Raw genomic sequence first — 19,942 nt, forward strand, 5'->3', positions numbered from 1 at the left:
TGGAGTCTTCAGATTATGATATTCAAAATCTAAAACTTGATTGTTTTCATTTTCTTCTATTAGTTTTTACTTCAGCTGGTGTCTCTGAAAAATGGCTAATGTGACAATAAGAGGTGTTCCATCATGGAGGAAAATGTTCCAAGACCCCTTCAGTGGAGGTTCAGAACTGAGTCCTATAATTGAATGCTGTTTCCATCTTAACTGGGTGTGGTGGTTTGAAAGAAAATGACCCTGATAGGCCCATAGGTAGTGGCATTATTAGGAGGTGTGGCTTTGTTGGAGAAAGTGGGTCACTGGGTTAGGGAGATGCTTTGAGGTCTCAGAAGCTCAAGCTATGTGGCAGTCTCCTTCTGCTGCCTGCAGATCAGGATGTAGAACTCTCAGCTCCTTCTCCAGTTCCATGTCTGCCTGCATGCTGCCATGTTCCTCATCTCTGAACTCATTATGAACTAAACCTTAGAAACTGTAAGCCAGCCCCAGTTAAATTTTGTCTTTTATAAGAGTTGCCATGATCACGGTGTTTCTTCAAGCACTAGAAACCCTAAAACACTGGAAGTTTATCATATTCTGTGATCATAATTTTTTCCAGTTGAAGTATGATGCAAAATTTGCATGGATTTTTTTTCTCAAAACTTCCTGGATAGAATGTTTGTTCTGATTGCACATCTTTGCAGCTTCATTATATGAATTTCTTCTCTCTTAAGTTAAGAACTTTTGTTTCATTTGCAAAAGAGCCCCTCATAGATTCTTCCCAGCAGGACTATCAGCTTGACTGGATTTAGACTCACCTAGAAGATTGCCGAGGCAGACCTCTGCAGTGACTCTGAGGACATTTCTAAAGACGATCAATCAAGAGTATGAGACTAACTCTGAATGTGAGGCCATCCCCACAGGCAGAGAAGATGTGTCCTTCCTTCCCTGCCTCTTGGTCAATCAAGAAGTCCATAGCTCTGGTAATGGCATGTTCCCACCACCGTGATTATCTGTCAAGCTCATGGGGCCACACAACCAAGACTGAACCTCCTAAAACTGTGACGAAAGAACCAAATTCTTCCCTTGTTAAATTGTTTCTGTCAGACATTTGGCCACTCGATTGTGTGAAGCAGTCAGCGTAAGGTCAGTTGTTAAGAGCCAAAGCCGCTTGAGTATAAACACTGCAGTGCTGTGGCGGTGATCTGATAGTGGAGCAGGCCACTCAGTAACTACTGGGTATGTGTGTTCAATGCAGTGAACGTTCACACCCCAGATAGGACAGAGGAGGATGGCATTCGCGTTCATCACATTCCTCAGAACAGGATTTTCTGCAATTTAAGATAATTATTTATCTCTGAAGTTTCTGTTTAATATTTTTGAGTTATGGTTGACTGTGGGTACCCAGAAGCACAGAAAGCAAGACCGCAGATGAGTGAGCACTGAAATAACCAAATCAAGCGTAGATATAAAAGTGTTATTGTGTTACAAATAACTATATGACTTCAAAAAGTTTTACGTAGCATCCTCTCCCTGCCTCAACATGTTGGGATCTACATCCAGCTTCCAAATTCAAAGTGACTATCCCGCACTAAACCATAACATGGTGTACTATCAAAGCTTTCTGTGGACTGAGAAAAGCTAATCTCTGTTCACTCTTTGGAGTAGTGAGCTGAGCTGAGATACTTTTATTGTTTGAAAACGTCAAATGACATACATTTTTGGTAGTCCCCAGCTAGTTTCTCCTATTCAAGTTCAGTCTCCTGCCACAATGGGGGAGAAGGGGCTATTCACTGAGTTTTTTGGTTTTTTGTTTTATTGTTTTTTGCTTTTTTCATCACTGTGACCAACTCACCTATCACTGACAACTCAAGGAAGGGATTACCTGCATCCACCATGGTAGGGAAGTCATGGCAGTGCAAGCGTATGGCAGAGGATACTTGTATCATGGTGAACCACGAGACAGTGTGCAGGAACTAGAGGAAAGGCTCTACCCTTCAAAGACTGGCTCATAGTGGTCTACTTCTGCTAGCCAAGCTCCATAGCCTCTCAAAATAGCACCATCTTCTGGGGAAGAAGGATTTGAAACACTTGAGCTTATGGTAGGGACATTTCAGATTCAAATCACAACATTCTATGCCTGGCCCCCAAAGGCTCATGGCCTTTCAGAAGGTAAAGTACATGTAGTTCAACTCGAAGAATTTTCAAGGTCTTAATGGTTCCAACAGTCCCTAAAGTTTCTTCTGAGACTCAAAGCAAATGCTCAACTCTGAGCCCTTCTTATAAAAGAAGACACACACCTGGGATACACTAGCACAGAATAAACAGTTGGGGAGTAGCACAAAGACACTGACCAAAGCAGGCCTGAACCCAGCAGGGAAAACATTAAATCCTGCAGCTCTAAGTCTAGCCATGTGGTACTATAATGTGAGCTCCACCAGGCTTGGGAAGCCAGCCTATAGCACATTTGAAGTTTCTCTTGTGCTCGTCCTCCTGAGTGGCTTTTTTCAACAGATGTCTCCTGTTTCTAGCATCTCCTACCTCTGATTACAATGGATTCCCATTGTACTTCAGTTTTAACCCTTACACCTTCATGCACACTTTACCCAGGGTCTTCCTGTAGTGATCATGGCCACACTGCACATTGTGGCTTCATACAATCTTCTCTTAGACTTTGGTGCAGCTTCTATTGCCCTTAAAATCTTACATACCAGATGCCTGCAAAGCCAACACAAATGACTGATGTCAAGCTCTGTGGCCAGCTCAGTAAGTGCCCCCACACCCTTAGTCCAGGACATTGGCAGACCCTGGGCACCTGCATGATTGCACTCGGAAAAATGCTTCCCTAGGTAGCTCTGTTCAAGCAGTGCCTCACTGCAGCTCTTTCTAAAAGAAAATCTTTCAAAACTATTTATTCTTTGTTACCCTGAACCTACAGTGGTGGAGTCTCTGAAGTCGCATTTCCTTCTGTCTTGGGGCAAAGTCTGCAGCTTCTTCGAATTGGTGCTGATCTAATTATTTCGAATGCACACCTGCTTTGTCTGCAGTTTTGTAAGCTCCTTTTTCTGACCAAACTGCATGCTGTTATTACACATGGTTTTTATGTATCCACTCTGATTTTTGCTCCTGATTCACCCTGAAAACTAGCTAAAAGCAGCTACACCACAGACTAGATGCTATACTATATTGAATATTTTTTCCTATCAAAAGTCAAGTCAATTACTTTAAAGTTTAGCTGCATTCCATATGTCAGATGTGGATGAACGATGACAAGCACTGTGTTCCCGAGTTTTGGGAATGATACCTATTCAGATTCCTAGTAGACTCCTTTTTTATACTTAAAACCCCAGGAGCACAGGCTTGCTTCCTCTTTTCAAAATATTTATTTCTGTTTATTTTATATATCTCGGTATTTTGCTGGCATATCTGTGCACCATGTTCATGAAGTACCTGGGGAGGCTGGAAGAGAGTGTTAGAGTCCCTGGGACTTGCTTCCATATGGGAACATGGCCTCTGCAGGAACAGTCAGTGACTTTAGTGCTGAGTCATCTCTCCAACCTTGAGAAAAGACTTTGTGATTCATGGTTAGTAGGGTTTTAATGTACAATGGTGGGTAAGGCATGGATGAATTCAGGGGAGAGGGACTGTGGTAAAGTGTCCTCACAATATGGTGAAGTAGAAAGCATGAAGGCTAGAACCAAGACCAAGTTCATTTCCAAAACCTATCTCTGGTGACTCTCTTCTGCCAAGCAGCCCCTCCCCCATATCTCTTTTTCCCTCCATAGTGCCCTAAAGGAGCTTTGAACCTGACACCAACTAGAAAACAATTGTTTGAATTGCAAGCCTGTGGGGACATTTCAGATTCTAAACAAGCACAGGATTGTCTTCTGCAGGGCTGTGGGCAGGGAGTTCCCTGCCCCTGGTGGGAGTCTGAGATATCCTACCATGCAGGAATCACACCTCAGTTTCTCCTACATGCTGTGTGGATGGATTTCCTCTGCCCACTAAGTACTGCCAATACTATTCTAGGACACCTCCAGCACACATTCAAACTTCCAATTCCTCCTGCAGAGCAATAATGTATCAGTTTCTAGCTGCCCCCCCAGTAGCTCCCTAGGTAGCCACATCCTGGGTGTTGGATTTTGTCAAATGCTTTCTCAGCATCTAACGAGATGATTATGTGGTCTTTGTCTTTGAGTTTGTTTATATAATGGATTACATTGATGGATTTCCGTATATTGAACCATCCCTGCATCCCTGGGATGAAACCCACTTGGTCAGGATGGATGATTGTTTGGTGTGTTCTTGGATTCGGTTAGCAAGAACTTTATTGAGGATTTTTGCATAGATATTCATAAGGAAAATTGGTCTGAAGTTCTCTATCTTTGTTGGGTCTTTTTGTGGTTTAGGTATCAGAGTAATTGTGGCTTCATAGAATGAGTTGGGTAGAGTACCTTCCGTTTCTATTTTGTGGAATAGTTTGTGAAGAACTGGAATTAGGTCTTCTTTGAAGGTCTGATAGAACTCTGCACTAAACCCATCTGGTCCTGGGCTTTTTTTGGCTGGGAGACTATTAATGACTGCTTCTATTTCTTTAGGGGATATAGGACTGTTGAGATCATTAACCTGATCTTGCTTTAGCTTTGGTACCTGGTATCTGTCTAGAAACTTGTCCATTTCATCCAGGTTTTCCAGTTTTGTTGAGTATAGCCTTTTGTAGAAGGATCTGATGGTGTTTTGGATTCCTTCAGGATCTGTTGTTATGTCTCCCTTTTCATTTCTGATTTTGTTAATTAGGATGCTTTCCCTGTGCCCTCTAGTGAGTCTAGCTAAGGGTTTATCTATCTTGTTGATTTTCTCAAAGAACCAGCTCCTTGATTGGTTGATTCTTTGAATAGTTCTTCTTGTTTCCACTTGGTTGATTTTACCCCTGAGTTTGATTATTTCCTGCCTTCTACTCCTCTTGGGTGAATTTGCTTCTTTTTGTTCTAGAGCTTTTAGGTGTGTTGTCAAGCTGCTAATGTGTGCTCTCCCTAGTTTCTTTTTGGAGGCACTCAGATCTATGAGTTTTCCTCTTAGGAATGCTTTCATTGTGTCCCATAAGTTTGGGTATGGTGTGGCTTCATTTTCATTAAACTCCAAAAAGTCCTTAATTTCTTTCTTTATTCCTTCCTTGACCAAGGTATCATTGAGAAGAGTGTTGTTCAGTTTCCATGTGAATGTTGGCTTTCTATTATTTATTTTGTTATTAAAGATCAGCCTTAGTCCATGGTGATCTGATAGGATGCATGGGACAATTTCAATATTTTTGTATAAGTTGAGGCTTGTTTTGTGACCAATTATGTGGTCAATTTTAGAGAAGGTACCATGAGGTGCTGAGAAGAAGGTATATCCTTTTGTTTTAGGATAAAATGTTCTGTAGATATCTGTTAAGTCCATTTGTTTCATCACTTCTGTTAGTTTCACTGTGTTCCTGTTTAGTTTCTGTTTCCATGATCTGTCCATTGGTGAAAGTGGTGTGTTGAAGTCTCCCACTATTATTGTGTGAGGTGCAATGTGTGCTTTGAGCTTTACTAAAGTTTCTTTAATGAATGTGGCTGCCCTTGTATTTGGAGCATAGATATTCAGAATTGAGAGTTCCTCTTAGAGGATTTTAACTTTGATGAGTATGAAGTGCCCCTCCTTGTCTTTTTTGATTATTTTGGGTTGGAAGTCGATTTTGTTAGATATTAGAATGGCTACTCCAGCTTGTTTCTTCATACCATTTGCTTGGAAAATTGTTTTCCAGCCTTTCATTCTGAGGTAGTGTCTATCTTTTTCTCTGAGATGAGTTTCCTGTAAGCAGCAAAATGTTGGGTCTTGTTTGTGTAGCCAGTTTGTTAGTCTATGTCTTTTTATTGGGGAGTTGAGTCCATTAATATTAAGAGATATTAAGGAAAAGTAATTGTTGCTTCCTGTTATTTTTGTTGTTAAAGTTGGCATTCTGTTCTTGTGGCTGTCTTCTTTTAGTTTTGTTGAGGGATTATCTTCTTGTTTTTTTCTAGGGCGTGGTTCCCGTCCTTGTATTGGTTTTTTTCTGTTATTATCCTTTGAAGGGTGGATTCGTGGAGAGATCATGGGTGAATTTAGTTTTGTCGTGGAATACTTTGGTTTCTCCATCTATGGTAATTGAGAGTTTGGCCGGGTATAGTAGCCTGGGCTGGAATTTGTGTTCTCTTAGTGTCTGTATAACATCTGTCCAGGCTCTTCTGGCTTTCATAGTCTCTGGTGAAAAGTCTGGTGTAATTCTGATAGGCTTGCCTTTATATGTTACTTGACCTTTATCCCTTACTGCTTTTAGTATTCTATCTTTATTTAGTGCATTTGTTGTTCTGATTATTATGTGTCGGGAGGAATTTCATTCCCTTTCAACTGGTTAGTTGCTCTACCTGTTGACCTGGAGTTGACTTTATTTTGCTTGGCAATAAGTGGGCGTGCTAGGCCTGAGCCACAGGAAAAAAGTACCCTGAAAGCTCTTGGGTTATAGGTCTGTGCTAGAGCTGAGCTACACCATAAAAAGGTTTTTCTCTTTTTTCCTTTTTTCTTTCAGGAATTAACACAATCTTGGGGTTTACAATGTGACCAAGTATCCTGCAGCACAAATTAACAATATTCCCTCCCTTATAGGAGTCAAGCTCTCTGACACGTGTACTGGTTGTTTCCAGGCATGTCTGAGTGCATCATCATGGGAACACGATGACTCCAAGGACATCAGAAATGGGCTCTTGAAGCTGTTGCACATGGCAAATAGAAACCTAAAAAGCATCAAGCCACCCCTGATCCTTATCATAAGGGATAAATTCCCTTTCCCCCTTGTCACATAATTTATGGCAAGATATCGCCATTCTTTTTTTTTAATTATGTATTTTCCTCAATGACATTTCCAATGCTGTCCCAAAGGTCCCCCATACCCACTCCCTCAATCCCCTACCCACCCACTCCCCCTTTTTGGCCCTGGCGTTCCCCTGTACTGGGGCATATAAAGTTTGTGTGTCCGATGGGCCTCTCTTTCCAGTGATGGCCGACTAGGCAATCTTGGATCAATGTCCTATGTGCTGCTGAATGGAAGTATTTCTGTCCAATAGTCACCAAACAAACCACAGAAACACTGAATTCAGTTAAACAGGGAAGGTTTATTGAATGCACACCCCATGACTGAACAACCAGGGTAACAGCTGAAAACTGTATGCTAGGCATTTCTTAGGGTCAGCTCCATGAAAAAAAACACAAAGAGCTCATGCACAAGGGCTGGAAATGCTGCCCTGACTCAAGCTGTTTTAGACATAATAGTTCATACTGACCTTGAATTTGAAGTCTTATGTGAAGCATATAGATGTGGAATTTCATAAGATTAACAAACCGCATAACATACAGAACGTAACAGGGTACATGGTGAGCATAACTCTGCTCTGAGCCAAGATTTTGTTTTGTTTTGTTTTATATCCATGACTGGGAAGCATATTACAGGAACAGCATGAAATAGACTGCTGGCTTATAAGAAATTTGCTACAGATATGGTATGGTGCATACCATACCTAGCAATACAAAGTTCTCTCTGATAAGGAGAACTTATCAGAGAGAACTTTGTATCACTAGGAAAGAAGTCTGCGTGACCTAACTATAGCCTTACCTTACAAGATCCATGGTCTCAACAGAAGCTCTTTGGAAGGAGGACAGAGAATGTGTTTGTTACCTGTAATAAGGGGCCTCAGAAGTATTGCTCAGCCTGGTCAGTGCCCATTTCACCTTACTCTGTCCATGCAGAGGAACCCAAGGTGTCCTCACACCTTCCCTTTGAGCTGTGTCTAGGCACAAAAACGCCAGGGCACAGTGCTGGTGTCCCACTCCTCACTTATGCTCAATTTTCAGCTAATGTACTTTTTAAACAAATACAGTGTGGTCACTTGCTATTGATAGACTTGACATCTTACTGAGGGCACCAACTGCTTGACTACATGCAACTCTCTAAAAATTCTGGGCCCTGCAACATATATCAAGATAAATCTGGGCCCCTTCTGCTCCACTCGAGCCCGAGTGTACCTTGCCAGCGGACTCGCCCGACACCCGCACGGGCCCACACAGGATTCCCCACGGGATCCTAAGACCTCTGGTGAGTGGAACACAGCGCCTGCCCCAATCCAATCTCGCGGAACCTGAGACTGCGGGAAATAGGGAAGCAGACTACCGGGGCCTGACCTGGGGCACAAGCCCCTTCCGCTCCACTCCAGCCCCAGGGTACCTTGCAGGTGGAGTCGCCTGACACCCGCAAGGGCCCACACAGGATTCCACACGGGATCCTAAGACCACTAGTGAGTGGAACACAACATCTGCCAGGAGTCTGATTCGAACACCAGATATCTGGGTACCCTCCCTGCAAGAAGAGAGCTTGCCTGCAGAGAATACTCTGCCCACTGAAACTAAGGAGAGAGCTACCCTCCCAGGTCTGCTTATAGAGGCTAACAGAGTCACCTGAAGAGCAAGCTCTTAACAGTGACAAGTATAACAGCTAGCTTCAGAGATTACCAGATGGCGAAGGGCAAACGTAAGAATCCTACTAACAGAAATCAAGACCACTCACCATCGTCAGAACGCAGCACTACCACCCCACCTAGTCCTGGGCACCCCAACACAACCGAAAATCTAGACCCAGATTTAAAAACATTTCTCATGATGATGATAGAGGACATCAAAAAGGACTTTCATAAGTCACTTAAAGAATTACAGGAGAGCACTGCTAAAGAGTTACAGGCCCTTAAAGAAAAGCAGGAAAACACAACCAAACAGGTAGAAGTCCTTAAAGAAAAACAGGAAAACACATCCAAACAGGTGATGGAAATGAACAAAACCATACTAGAACTAAAAGGGGAAGTAGACACAATAAAGAAAACCCAAAGCGAGGCAACGCTGGAGATAGAAACCCTAGGAAAGAGATCTGGAACCATAGATGCGAGCATCAGCAACAGAATACAAGAAATGGAAGAGAGAATCTCAGGCGCAGAAGATTCCATAGAGAACATCGGCACAACAATCAAAGATAATACAAAATGCAAAAAGATCCTAACTAAAAACATCCAGGAAATCCAGGACACAATGAGAAGACCAAACCTACGGATAATAGGAATTGATGAGAATGAAGATTTTCAACTTAAAGGGCCAGCTAATATCTTTAACAAAATAATAGAAGAAAACTTCCCAAACATAAAGAAAGAAATGCCCATGATCATACAAGAAGCCTACAGAACTCCAAATAGACTGGACCAGAAAAGAAATTCCTCCAGACACATAATAATCAGAACAACAAATGCACTAAATAAAGATAGAATATTAAAAGCAGTAAGGGAAATAGGTCAAGTAACATATAAAGAAGGGCCTATCAGAATTACACCAGACTTTTCACCAGAGACTATGAAAGCCAGAAGAGCCTGGACAGATGTTATACAGACACTAAGAGAACACAAATGCCAGCCCAGGCTAATATACCCGGCCAAACTCTCAATTACCATAGATGGAGAAACCAAAGTATTCCACGACAAAACCAAATTCACACAATATCTTTCCACGAATCCAGCCCTTCAAAGGATAATAACAGAAAAGAAGCAATACAAGGACGGACATCACGCCCTAGAACAAGCAAGAAAGTAATCCCTCAACAAACCAAAAAGAAGACAGCCACAAGAACAGAATGCCAACTTTAACAACAAAAATAACAGGAAGCAACAATTACTTTTCCTTAATATCTCTTAATATCAATGGTCTCAACTCCCCAATAAAAAGACATAGACTAACAGACTGGCTACACAAACAGGACCCAACATTCTGCTGCTTAAAGAAACCCATCTCAGGGAAAAAGACAGACACTACCTCAGAGTGAAAGGCTGGAAAACAATTATCCAAGCAAATGGTATGAAGAAACAAGCTGGAGTAGCCATTTTAATATCGGATAAAATCGACTTCCAACCCAAAGTTATCAAAAAAAAAAAAAACAAGGAGGGACACTTCATACTCATCAAAGTTAAAATCCTCCAAGAGGAACTCACAATTCTGAATATTTATGCTCCAAATACAAGGGCAGCCACATTCATTAAAGACACTTTAATAAAGCTCAAAGCACACGTTGCACCTCACACAATAATAGTGGGAGACTTCAACACACCACTTTCATCAATGGACAGATCGTGGAAACAGAAACTAAACAGGGACACAGTGAAACTAACAGAAGTTATGAAACAAATGGACCTGACAGATATCTACAGAACATTTTATCCTAAAACAAAAGGATATACCTTTTTCTCAGCACCTCACGGGACCTTCTCCAAAATTGACCATATAATTGGTCACAAAACAGGCCTCAACAGATACAAAAATATTGAAATTGTCCCATGTATCCTATTAGACCATCATGGCCTAAGACTGATCTTCAATAACAACATAAATAATGGAAAGCCAACATTCAGGTGGAAACTGAACAACACTCTTCTCAATGATACCTTGGTCAAGGAAGGAATAAAGAAGGAAATTAAAGACTTTTTAGAGTTTAATGAAAATGAAGCCACACCATACCCAAACCTATGGGACACAATGAAAGCATTTCTAAGAGGGAAACTCATAGCTCTGAGTGCCTCCAAGAAGAAACAGGAGAGAGTACATACTAGCAGCTTGACAACACATCTAGAAGCTGTAGAAAAAAAGGAAGCAAATTCACCCAAGAGGAGTAGACGGCAGGAAATAATCAAACTCAGGGGTGAAATCAACCAAATTGAAACAAGAAGAACTATTCAAAGAACTAACCAAACGAGGAGTTGGTTCTTTGAGAAAATCAACAAGATAGATAAACCCTTAGCTAGACTCACTAGAGGGCACAGGGACAAAATCCTAATTAACAAAATCAGAAATGAAAAGGGAGACATAACAACAGATCCTGAAGAAATCCAAAACACCATAAGATCCTTCTACAAAAGGCTATACTCAACAAAACTGGAAAACCTGGATGAAATGGACAAATTTCTGGACAGATACCAGGTACCAAAGTTGAATCAGGATCAAGTTGACCTTCTAAACAGTCCCATATCCCCTAAAGAAATAGAAGCAGTTATTAATAGTCTCCCAGCCAAAAAAAGCCCAGGACCAGACGGGTTTAGTGCAGAGTTCTATCAGACCTTCAAAGAAGATCTAACTCCAGTTCTGCACAAACTTTTTCACAAGATAGAAGTAGAAGGTATTCTACCCAACTCATTTTATGAAGCCACTATTACTCTGATACCTAAACCACAGAAAGATCCAACAAAGATAGAGAACTTCAGACCAATTTCTCTTATGAACATCGATGCAAAAATTCTTAATAAAATTCTCGCTAACCGAATCCAAGAACACATTAAAGCAATCATCCATCCTGAACAAGTAGGTTTTATTCCAGGGATTCAGGGATGGTTTAATATACGAAAATCCATCAATGTAATCCATTATATAAACAAACTCAAAGACAAAAAACACATGATCATCTCGTTAGATGCAGAAAAAGCATTTGAAAAGATCCAACACCCATTCATGATAAAAGTCTTGGAAAGATCAGGAATTCAAGGCCCATACCTAAACATGATAAAAGCAATCTACAGCAAACCAGTAGCCAACATCAAAGTAAATGGAGAGAAGGTGGAAGCAATCCCACTAAAAACAGGGACTAGACAAGGCTGCCCACTTTCTCCCTACCTTTTCAACATAGTACTTGAAGTATTAGCCAGAGCAATTCGACAACAAAAGGAGATCAAGGGGATACAAATTGGAAAGTAAGAAGTCAAAATATCACTTCTTGCAGATGATATGATAGTATATATAAGTGACCCTAAAAATTCCACCAGAGAACTCCTAAACCTGATAAACAGCTTTGGTGAAGTAGCTGGATATAAAATTAACTCAAACAAGTCAATGGCCTTTCTCTACACAAAGAATAAACAGGCTGAGAAAGAAATTAGGGAAACAACACCCTTCTCAATAGTCACAAATAATATAAAATATCTTGGTGTGACTCTAACTAAGGAAGTGAAAGATCTGTATGATAAGAACTTCAAGTCTCTGAAGAAAGAAATTAAAGAAGATCTCAGAAGATGGAAAGATCTCCCATGCTCATGGACTGGCAGGATCAACATTGTAAAAATGGCTATCTTGCCAAAAGCAATCTACAGATTCAATGCAATCCCCATCAAAATTCCAACTCAATTCTTCAACGAATTAGAAGGAGAAATTTGCAAATTCATCTGGAATAACAAAAAACCTAGGATAGCAAAAACTCTTCTCAAGGATAAAAGAACCTCTGGTGGAATCACCATGCCTGACCTAAAGCTTTACTACAGAGCAATTGTGATAAAAACTGCATGGTACTGGTTTAGAGACAGACAAGTAGACCAATGGAACAGAATTGAAGACCCAGAAATGAACCCACACACCTATGGTCACTTGATCTTCGACAAGGGAGCTAAAACCATCCAGTGGAAGAAAGACAGCATTTTCAGCAATTGGTGCTGGCACAACTGGTTGTTATCATGTAGAAGAATGCGAATCGATCCATACTTATCTCCTTGTACTAAGGTCAAATCTAAGTGGATCAAGGAACTTCACATAAAACCAGAGACACTGAAACTTATAGAAGAGAAAGTGGGGAAAAGCCTTGAAGATATGGGCACAGGGGAAAAATTCCTGAACAGAACAGCAATGGCTTGTGATGTAAGATCGGGAATTGACAAATGGGACCTAATGAAACTCCAAAGTTTCTGCAAGGCAAAAGACACCGTCAATAAGACAAAAAGACCACCAACAGATTGGGAAAGGATCTTTACCTATCCTAAATCAGATAGGGGACTAATATCCAACATATATAAAGAACTCAAGAAGGTGGACTTCAGAAAATCAAATAACCCCATTAAAAAATGGGGCTCAGAACTGAACAAAGAATTCTCACCTGAGGAATACCGAATGGCAGAGAAGCACCTGAAAAAATGTTCAACATCCATAATCATCAGGGAAATGCAAATCAAAACAACCCTGAGATTCCACCTCACACCAGTCAGAATGGCTATGATCAAAAATTCAGGTGACAGCAGATGCTGGCATGGATGTGGAGAAAGAGGAACACTCCTCCATTGTTGGTGGGATTGCAGGCTTGTACAACCACTCTGGAAATCAGTCTGGCGGTTCCTCAGAAAATTGGACATAGTACTACCAGAGGATCCAGCAATACCTCTCCTGGGCATATACCAGAAGATACCCCAACTGGTAAGAAGGACACATGCTCCACTATGTTCATAGCAGCCTTATTTATAATAGCCAGAAGCTGGAAAGAACCCAGATGCCCCTCAACAGAAGAATGGATACAGAAAATGTGGTACATCCACACAATGGAGTACTACTCAGCTATTAAAAAAAATGAATTTATGAAATTCCTAGCCAAATGGATGGACCTGGAGGGCATCATCCTGAGTGAGGTAACACATTCACAAAGGAACTCACACAATATGTACTCACCCATAAGTGGATATTAGCCCAAAACCTAGGATAACCCAAGATATAAGATACAATTTCCTAAACACATGAAACTCAAGAAAAATTAAGACTGAAGTGTGAACACTATGCCCCTCCTTAGAAGTGGGAACAAAACACCCATGGAAGGAGTTACAGAGACAAAGTTTGGAGCTGAGATGAAAGGATGGACCATGTAGAGACTGCCATATCCAGGGATCCACCCCATAATCAGCATCCAAACGCTGACACCATTGCATACACTAGCAAGATTTTATCGAAAGGACCCAGATGTAGCTGTCTCTTGTGAGACTATGCCGGGGCCTAGCAAACACAGAAGTGGATGCTCACAGTCAGCTAATGGATGGATCAGAGGGCTCCCAATGGAGGAGCTAGAGAAAGTACCCCAGGAGATAAAGGGATCTGCAACCCTATAGGTGGAACAACATTATGAACTAACCAGTACCCCGGAGCTCTTGACTCTAGCTGCATATGTATCAAAAGATGGCCTAGTCGGCCATCACTGGAAAGAGAGGCCCATTGGACATGCAAACTTTATATGCCCCAGTACAGGGGAACGCCAGGGCCAAAAAGGGGGAGTGGGTGGGTAGGGGAGTGGGGGTGGGTGGGTATGGGGGACTTTTGGCATAGCATTGGAAATGTAAATGAGCTAAATACCTAATAAAAAATGGAAAAAAAAAAGATAAATCTGGCATGGAGGTGCATGAACACTTTCCTGTACTGAACATAGAAAGGTGGAGGTAGAAGTATGTTGTATGGTTAATTAGCCATCAAGTTCACATTGTGTTCCTGGATTTCATCTCAGGACAAGGAAGTGGAGAGTCTCTGATGGCTTCTGTCTAGCCCCTTGAAAGGTTCTCTGAGCTTTGGCCTCAGCACTTAATACTTCCTGCTGGGGCAGCAACACTAAAGGAAGCTAAGATTATCATCGGCACAGTACCACGCTAGCAGCAGTGGATATTACTCAGTTGTTCAGATGATGGTATTCACTTTCATTTGTTCTTAACGTGGGCTGAGGGAAAAAGAGAACATGGTCCTTAGAATGGAAAGATCATTTTCACTGCTCCATCTTCCCAGAAAGAAAGACTGGAAGGGAGAGAATGATAAGTTCTTAGACAAGAATTGGTAAATTAGGCCTTGGATGTAGTGTGTGTTTCAGTGTTGTTTTATGAAACAGGGTCTCAAATACCCCATGTGGACTAGGTTAACCTTGAGCTCAGACAATTCTGCTTCCACTTTCCTATATTTGGGCTTCCAAGTGGGGCCTTCAAGTACTTTGAAAACAGAACTAGTCATTGTGAGAGACGTGGATAATCTAATGCTAAGGCATGTACCACCCAGTATAGCAAGAGCCATTGTGTTCTATGTCTGCCCTCTATTTCAGACAGTTGCTGTGATATGACAGCCAATCATCAACACAGAAAAAATAACTTGACTCAGAGCAAAGTCATGGTGTCCACATCCTGTTGTATTCTGTATGAGGTTTGTTAATCTTGCAATGATCCATAAACCATTCCATGGGACCCCTCCAATTAAAGGTCAGTATGCAGTTATATCTAAAATGGTCTGATCAGAACAGGCCACTGGATATTTCCCTAAATTTAAATGAACTAATTGTGTTTTTTTCATTTGTTTTTGTTTGTTTGTTTGTTTTGGAATTTGGCTTTTGGTTTTTGGGTTTTTGTCTTTATAAATTAACAAAGATAGATTTCTGAGGCTATGGCTCAGCCCACAAAACCTGAGCTATGGTTCTGATCAATCAACTTTAGGGTCTGCATTTAATGAATCATTCAAGTTGGAAAGAGATTGGGTTTTGTGTGGTTTGTGGGGCCAAACATGAACCCAAATACAAGATACTAGGACATTGCTCTATCAACTAAAGTATGTCTATAGTATTACCCTGTGCTTTCTACCTGCACATCTGCAACTCTGTGAATATATTATTATTTCATGGTCTAGCACACAGAGGGCTATAAGCAATGCTGATTGGTGAGATTTGCTGTGAGAAAAGCCCCCACACAACCTGAGGGCTACTCATTGGTGGCTCCAATATTTCAGTTTCCTCTGCCAACAGATCTCTAGACTGTTGTCAGAAGCATGATGACTGCATGATGACTGCATGTCTGCCTCCTAGGGGATCTTGGGGCAAATTTCAAATGCTAAGCACAAGGCTTCATGAGTGTGGCCCCTAACACACACCCACACTACACCTGGCCCTGCAGTCTCAGCCTGGATGAGATTTCATGCACCTGTACATGATGAGACAGGAGTACATTTTGGCTGCATATTCGAACTGGTATGATTTCTCAGTAGGTTTTAATGGCTCCTATTGCTGATTGAGGAAAATTTAAGGTAGGATGAGACATTTCTGAGAAGGGTTTGGAAAGGAAACACAGAGTTAGATACATAGGAATTACTTAGGTGTTGCCAATCAAGCCTAGAGCAAACTCCGGCTTTGGAAGGAGGATGTGCTCAATGGCTATGCCCCAGGAAAGGGCAGCTCAGCTTACTGTCAGTACAGGGAAAACATTAGCAGGGAACCAAAGACTGTATGTAGTCCATGACATCAGCAGTCCCTTCCTGGACATTCTATTGTCTCCTGGAGAGTTCTTAGCAACCTCAGTGATGTCACCCGTGTTGTAGTAACAACAAACTCACTGAGATTTCTTAGTCAGAGGCTGGGCATTGCAGTGATGGCCTTGTTTGCCCGACTCTGCAGACTTTTTCAGAGAGCAAATGTGGATGGGAGAGAGACCAGAGAGGGGAGGAAGGATGCTGGCCTTCCATCTGAGAGGAATGAAGGACGAAGGAGGGGAACTTGGCGAATGTGGAGTAAGTCCTGGGAAGTGGATGTTGAGCTTCCTGGTAGGGGTTACCTGAGCTGGCCTTTCCAGTAATGTGGAACTGGAGATCTGGGTAGCGAAAACATTTCCATGGTTATAACAATTCTTGAACATCAAGGATTTCAGAACAGTACTTTTCCAACCCCTAAGGCAGGAGTTGACAAGGTCAAAGGTGTTAAGCTATGAACTTCAAGTCTTTACTTGCACTGGGTATTGTGGGTGTTACATGGGGACAGAATGAGACCATCAGGAGTGACAGTGGGTCTAAGCAATGCCAGTTTGTGGGAGGGAAATCCTGCACTTCAGTCCATGGCTTCTTTTAGCTCCTGTAGTTATCTGACATTAGTTACAGGGAGAGAATGGTAATCCAGACCATGACCTTATGTTCTCCGAACTACTCTGCCCTCCTGTTTGTGACAGTTCCTACCTTACCTTTCTTTATCACCAATGTAGCAGGGCATTTCTACACTGTAAACAAAGAACTATCAGTTGATAGACCCACAGGGGAATTCTATTCCTACTTCTGGGATGTTTTGTGTTTTGGGGCGGGTTGGGAAATTGATCATTGTGTTGACTGTGTTCTCCCCCTGCATGACTTTTTAAGCCAATTCCTTGGCTTAGAGTAACAGGTAGGATATTGGAGCATCTCCAAGATCTCAAATACTTTTGAGTAGTGTATTTATCATCTGACTTGTGAAACCACAGGGCTCAGGGCTCTGAAGCCAAGTTGTACCCTGGAGAAGACATCTCTCTGGTCCTCATAAGCATGTTTAAGGAGAATGAGGAAACATCTGCCTACTTACATCGCCTGATCTCTCTAGAGTGATGGTAGAACTGAGATCCACTGAGAAGAAATCTCATGCTGGCACCAATCTCTTGGTGGTGTCACGAGGTTACAGGCAGTTTTCCTTCTCTGTGGTCAGTCTACACTCTTTGCATTCTCACATCTAATATTCTGGTATTCATCTACCTACAGTGGCTCACAGACAGACAACATCCCCTGTACCTGTCACAAGCAAAAAGCAGTTTGAGAAGGAAGAGAAAGAGCTGATCAAAAAGATCCAGCTCACTACCGAGGAGACAAATGAGCTGAGAGATCGCCTGATCTACGTGACCGAGGGATCCATGAACAAGAGGTATACATTGCTCCAAAACCTGTGGTGTCAGTCTGGGGTCTGCAATGCCTCCCTCATCTTATGCTTTTAAAGGTGTGGGTTCTAGGAAGCTATGCCACCAGAACATACCTGGGCCCCACTTCATGCCCCTAAATACTTATTAGAGGAGAGGCTGCACCTGAAGATTTGTCAGGAGTGAGAAGGGTAATAGACTCCTCTGCTCCCTCCATTTAAAAAGAGGAACTTGGAGTCTGAGTGAAGAACTCAGTGATAGAGGCAGTGATGATTTCCTATGGTTCATTTGGAAAGCCTTTGACAGCAGGTTTCTAGGTGATGGGAGTTTGTAGTTGTGTTTTTACTTGTCTCACAGGTGACAGTGCTGGAACCTCCAGGCAGCAGCTGGAGGGGCCTGGTCCCACATGGTTCTTCTCAGTGCTTGATTAGAATGCCTGAAGTTCATGCCTGTCCCTCCTTGTCTGTGTGCCTTATAGTCTGAGGCAGTAATGTTGCATACATTATTTTACCTGTCATTGTGTTCCCTTTGTCTCTGTCTGTCTATTTGTCTGTCTGTCTGTCTGTCTGTCTGTCTGTCTGTCTCTCCCCCATTCTCTCACTCTTTGTTTCTCCATCTTGTGTATAGGTCTAAGTCTGTGAGTCTATGTGCGTGCACAGGTACTGACCTGTGAATATGTTTTGTATGTTTTTATTTCTCTCCACAATTTGGAATCTAGGGGTAGATGTTTTGGCCTGAGGATTTACCTGCCTAACAGTTTCCAGGTGAGGTGGGTCCTGAGGTCTGGTAGTCCCCACTTTAAATAGCATTGCACTTTGACTATGTGGTCACAAGTATTCATACATTTGTATCCCTTGGGCAGATTATAAATCTGTGGTGATGTCTGGGCCTCATCTCCAGAATTATGTGTAATATCTGTCTCTACATTATTAGGTATCCAGGATTTAGAATCCCTTTTATGAAAACAGGAGAAACACCATCACAGGTGTCTGGTGGGCAAAGACCTGTAGCCTAGGCTCCTGAGAACATAACTGTTTAGTCTGCCCTTCAGCCCTACTGAGTAAGGCAGAGAGCCAGGTCACCCTCCATCTGGATGCCTAGCTTCTGGTGTTCTGGGACTAGGATAGCCAGTTTCCCAAGGATAAGAAAATCCCAGCATTTAGAATGCAGAGTGTGGTTTCCATGGCTGCAGTAGTCCAGGACCCAGCCTGAGTTCATGTGTTACTAAAAGCCTAAGTTCATGGAGTTCTGTCTTCCTGGGGCCAGGCCCTACCACAGGCAAACTCGACATTATAAAGAACTGAAATTAAAGGAGAAGGAGATCATGACATTTCTAAACGACTTAGAGATGGAGAACATGGAGGCCCGAGAGAACAATCAGGAGCTCAAGAAGGAGAAAAATTTCTATCGGTAAGTTCTTGTCAGGGAGTCCAACACTTGTGAAATGGCCATTTCTACTTTCCTTTGTTTCTGGTCTGGAGAGTCTGCAGGTCTCCTTCTATCCTTTCTGCTTTTTAGCCATCAGTGTGCCTTGGATCTTTTAGACTTAGTTTTCCTAGGCCTCTAAGGGACTCTTACCACTGCCAGTGTTCCCCAGGCATCCTCAGGAGCCTCTAAACAGACAAGTGATTCAGATCATGAGAAGGTTATTATGCTGTACTGGGCCTCTGGGGCTCAGGCAGGTTTTACAGAGCTAAGTGAGGAGTAACACAACGATAGAGTGCCCTCCCTGTGGTTCTACTGACTACCCTGATTGTAGTTGCACCCTACTAATTGGTATTGCCCCAATGCATTGGCCTTCATGGGTAGATGGAGATCTCTCTTTCTTTTGGAGAAACATGGACCCGTTTTGGCGTTTGGTCTGCAGCAAAAATTTCTTCTTCCTTGAAATGGCTGGTTGCTGTTTGTACAGCTGCCATGCATGTATTGAGGTGGATTGTATTAGGTCTTCATGGGAACCAGGGTACAGGTCAGGTTAATGGGACCTGTAAGTAGAAATGGGAGGAAGAGACTGCAGGATCTTACCATGCAGAGTGTGTTTCCAGTAACCTGCACAGCCGGATCCTGCTGGAGGAGAATCTTATAAAGAAGAAGTTGGCGATATTGCAGCAGGAGAGCAAGGAAATACAGGCTGATTGGGCCATCATTCACCAACTTTTGGTGGAGTTGAACCTGAGTGGTAAAGATGAACAGGAGAAGACCAGCAACCTGGAGACTCAAGAACATCAGGTAGGGACAAACAATTCACTCAGGCTATGACTATCTGATACCATTGGCACATTAGATCTATCTTTGCTTCCCCCGCCAACTTTCTAGTCCATACTTGCAAGCAGCCACCCTCCTCATGGAATGTAGCTGTTCTTTGCTCTGTCTTCACACAAATATTCTGGGAAATTAGCCTCTTCTGAGACACTGAATTAGCCTCTTTTGAG

At 42.2% G+C, this 19,942-nt stretch overlaps 1 protein-coding gene across 6 annotated transcripts in view; it reads left to right on the forward strand.

Annotated features, from left to right (window-relative positions):
- Gm7361 (predicted gene 7361) overlaps positions 1-19,942 on the forward strand; it is an 86,100-nt gene that overhangs the window by 63,317 nt on the left and 2,841 nt on the right. For 4 of the 6 annotated variants that reach the window (XM_006535787.4, XM_006535789.4, XM_006535791.4 and 1 more), the window contains 3 exons: positions 17,359-17,518; positions 18,777-18,920; positions 19,556-19,739. In XM_006535787.4, coding sequence (XP_006535850.1) covers positions 17,359-17,518; positions 18,777-18,920; positions 19,556-19,739 — 488 coding nt within the window. Of the gene's footprint in view, positions 1-14,922; positions 15,078-16,232; positions 16,372-17,358; positions 17,519-18,776; positions 18,921-19,555; positions 19,740-19,942 lie in introns of those variants that run through there. The other 2 variants (XM_017321061.2, NM_001281527.1) reach the window with 2 other exon arrangements.

This window comes from Mus musculus, chromosome 5, assembly GCF_000001635.26.
Source record: "Mus musculus strain C57BL/6J chromosome 5, GRCm38.p6 C57BL/6J".
Lineage (NCBI taxonomy): Eukaryota > Metazoa > Chordata > Mammalia > Rodentia > Muridae > Mus > Mus musculus.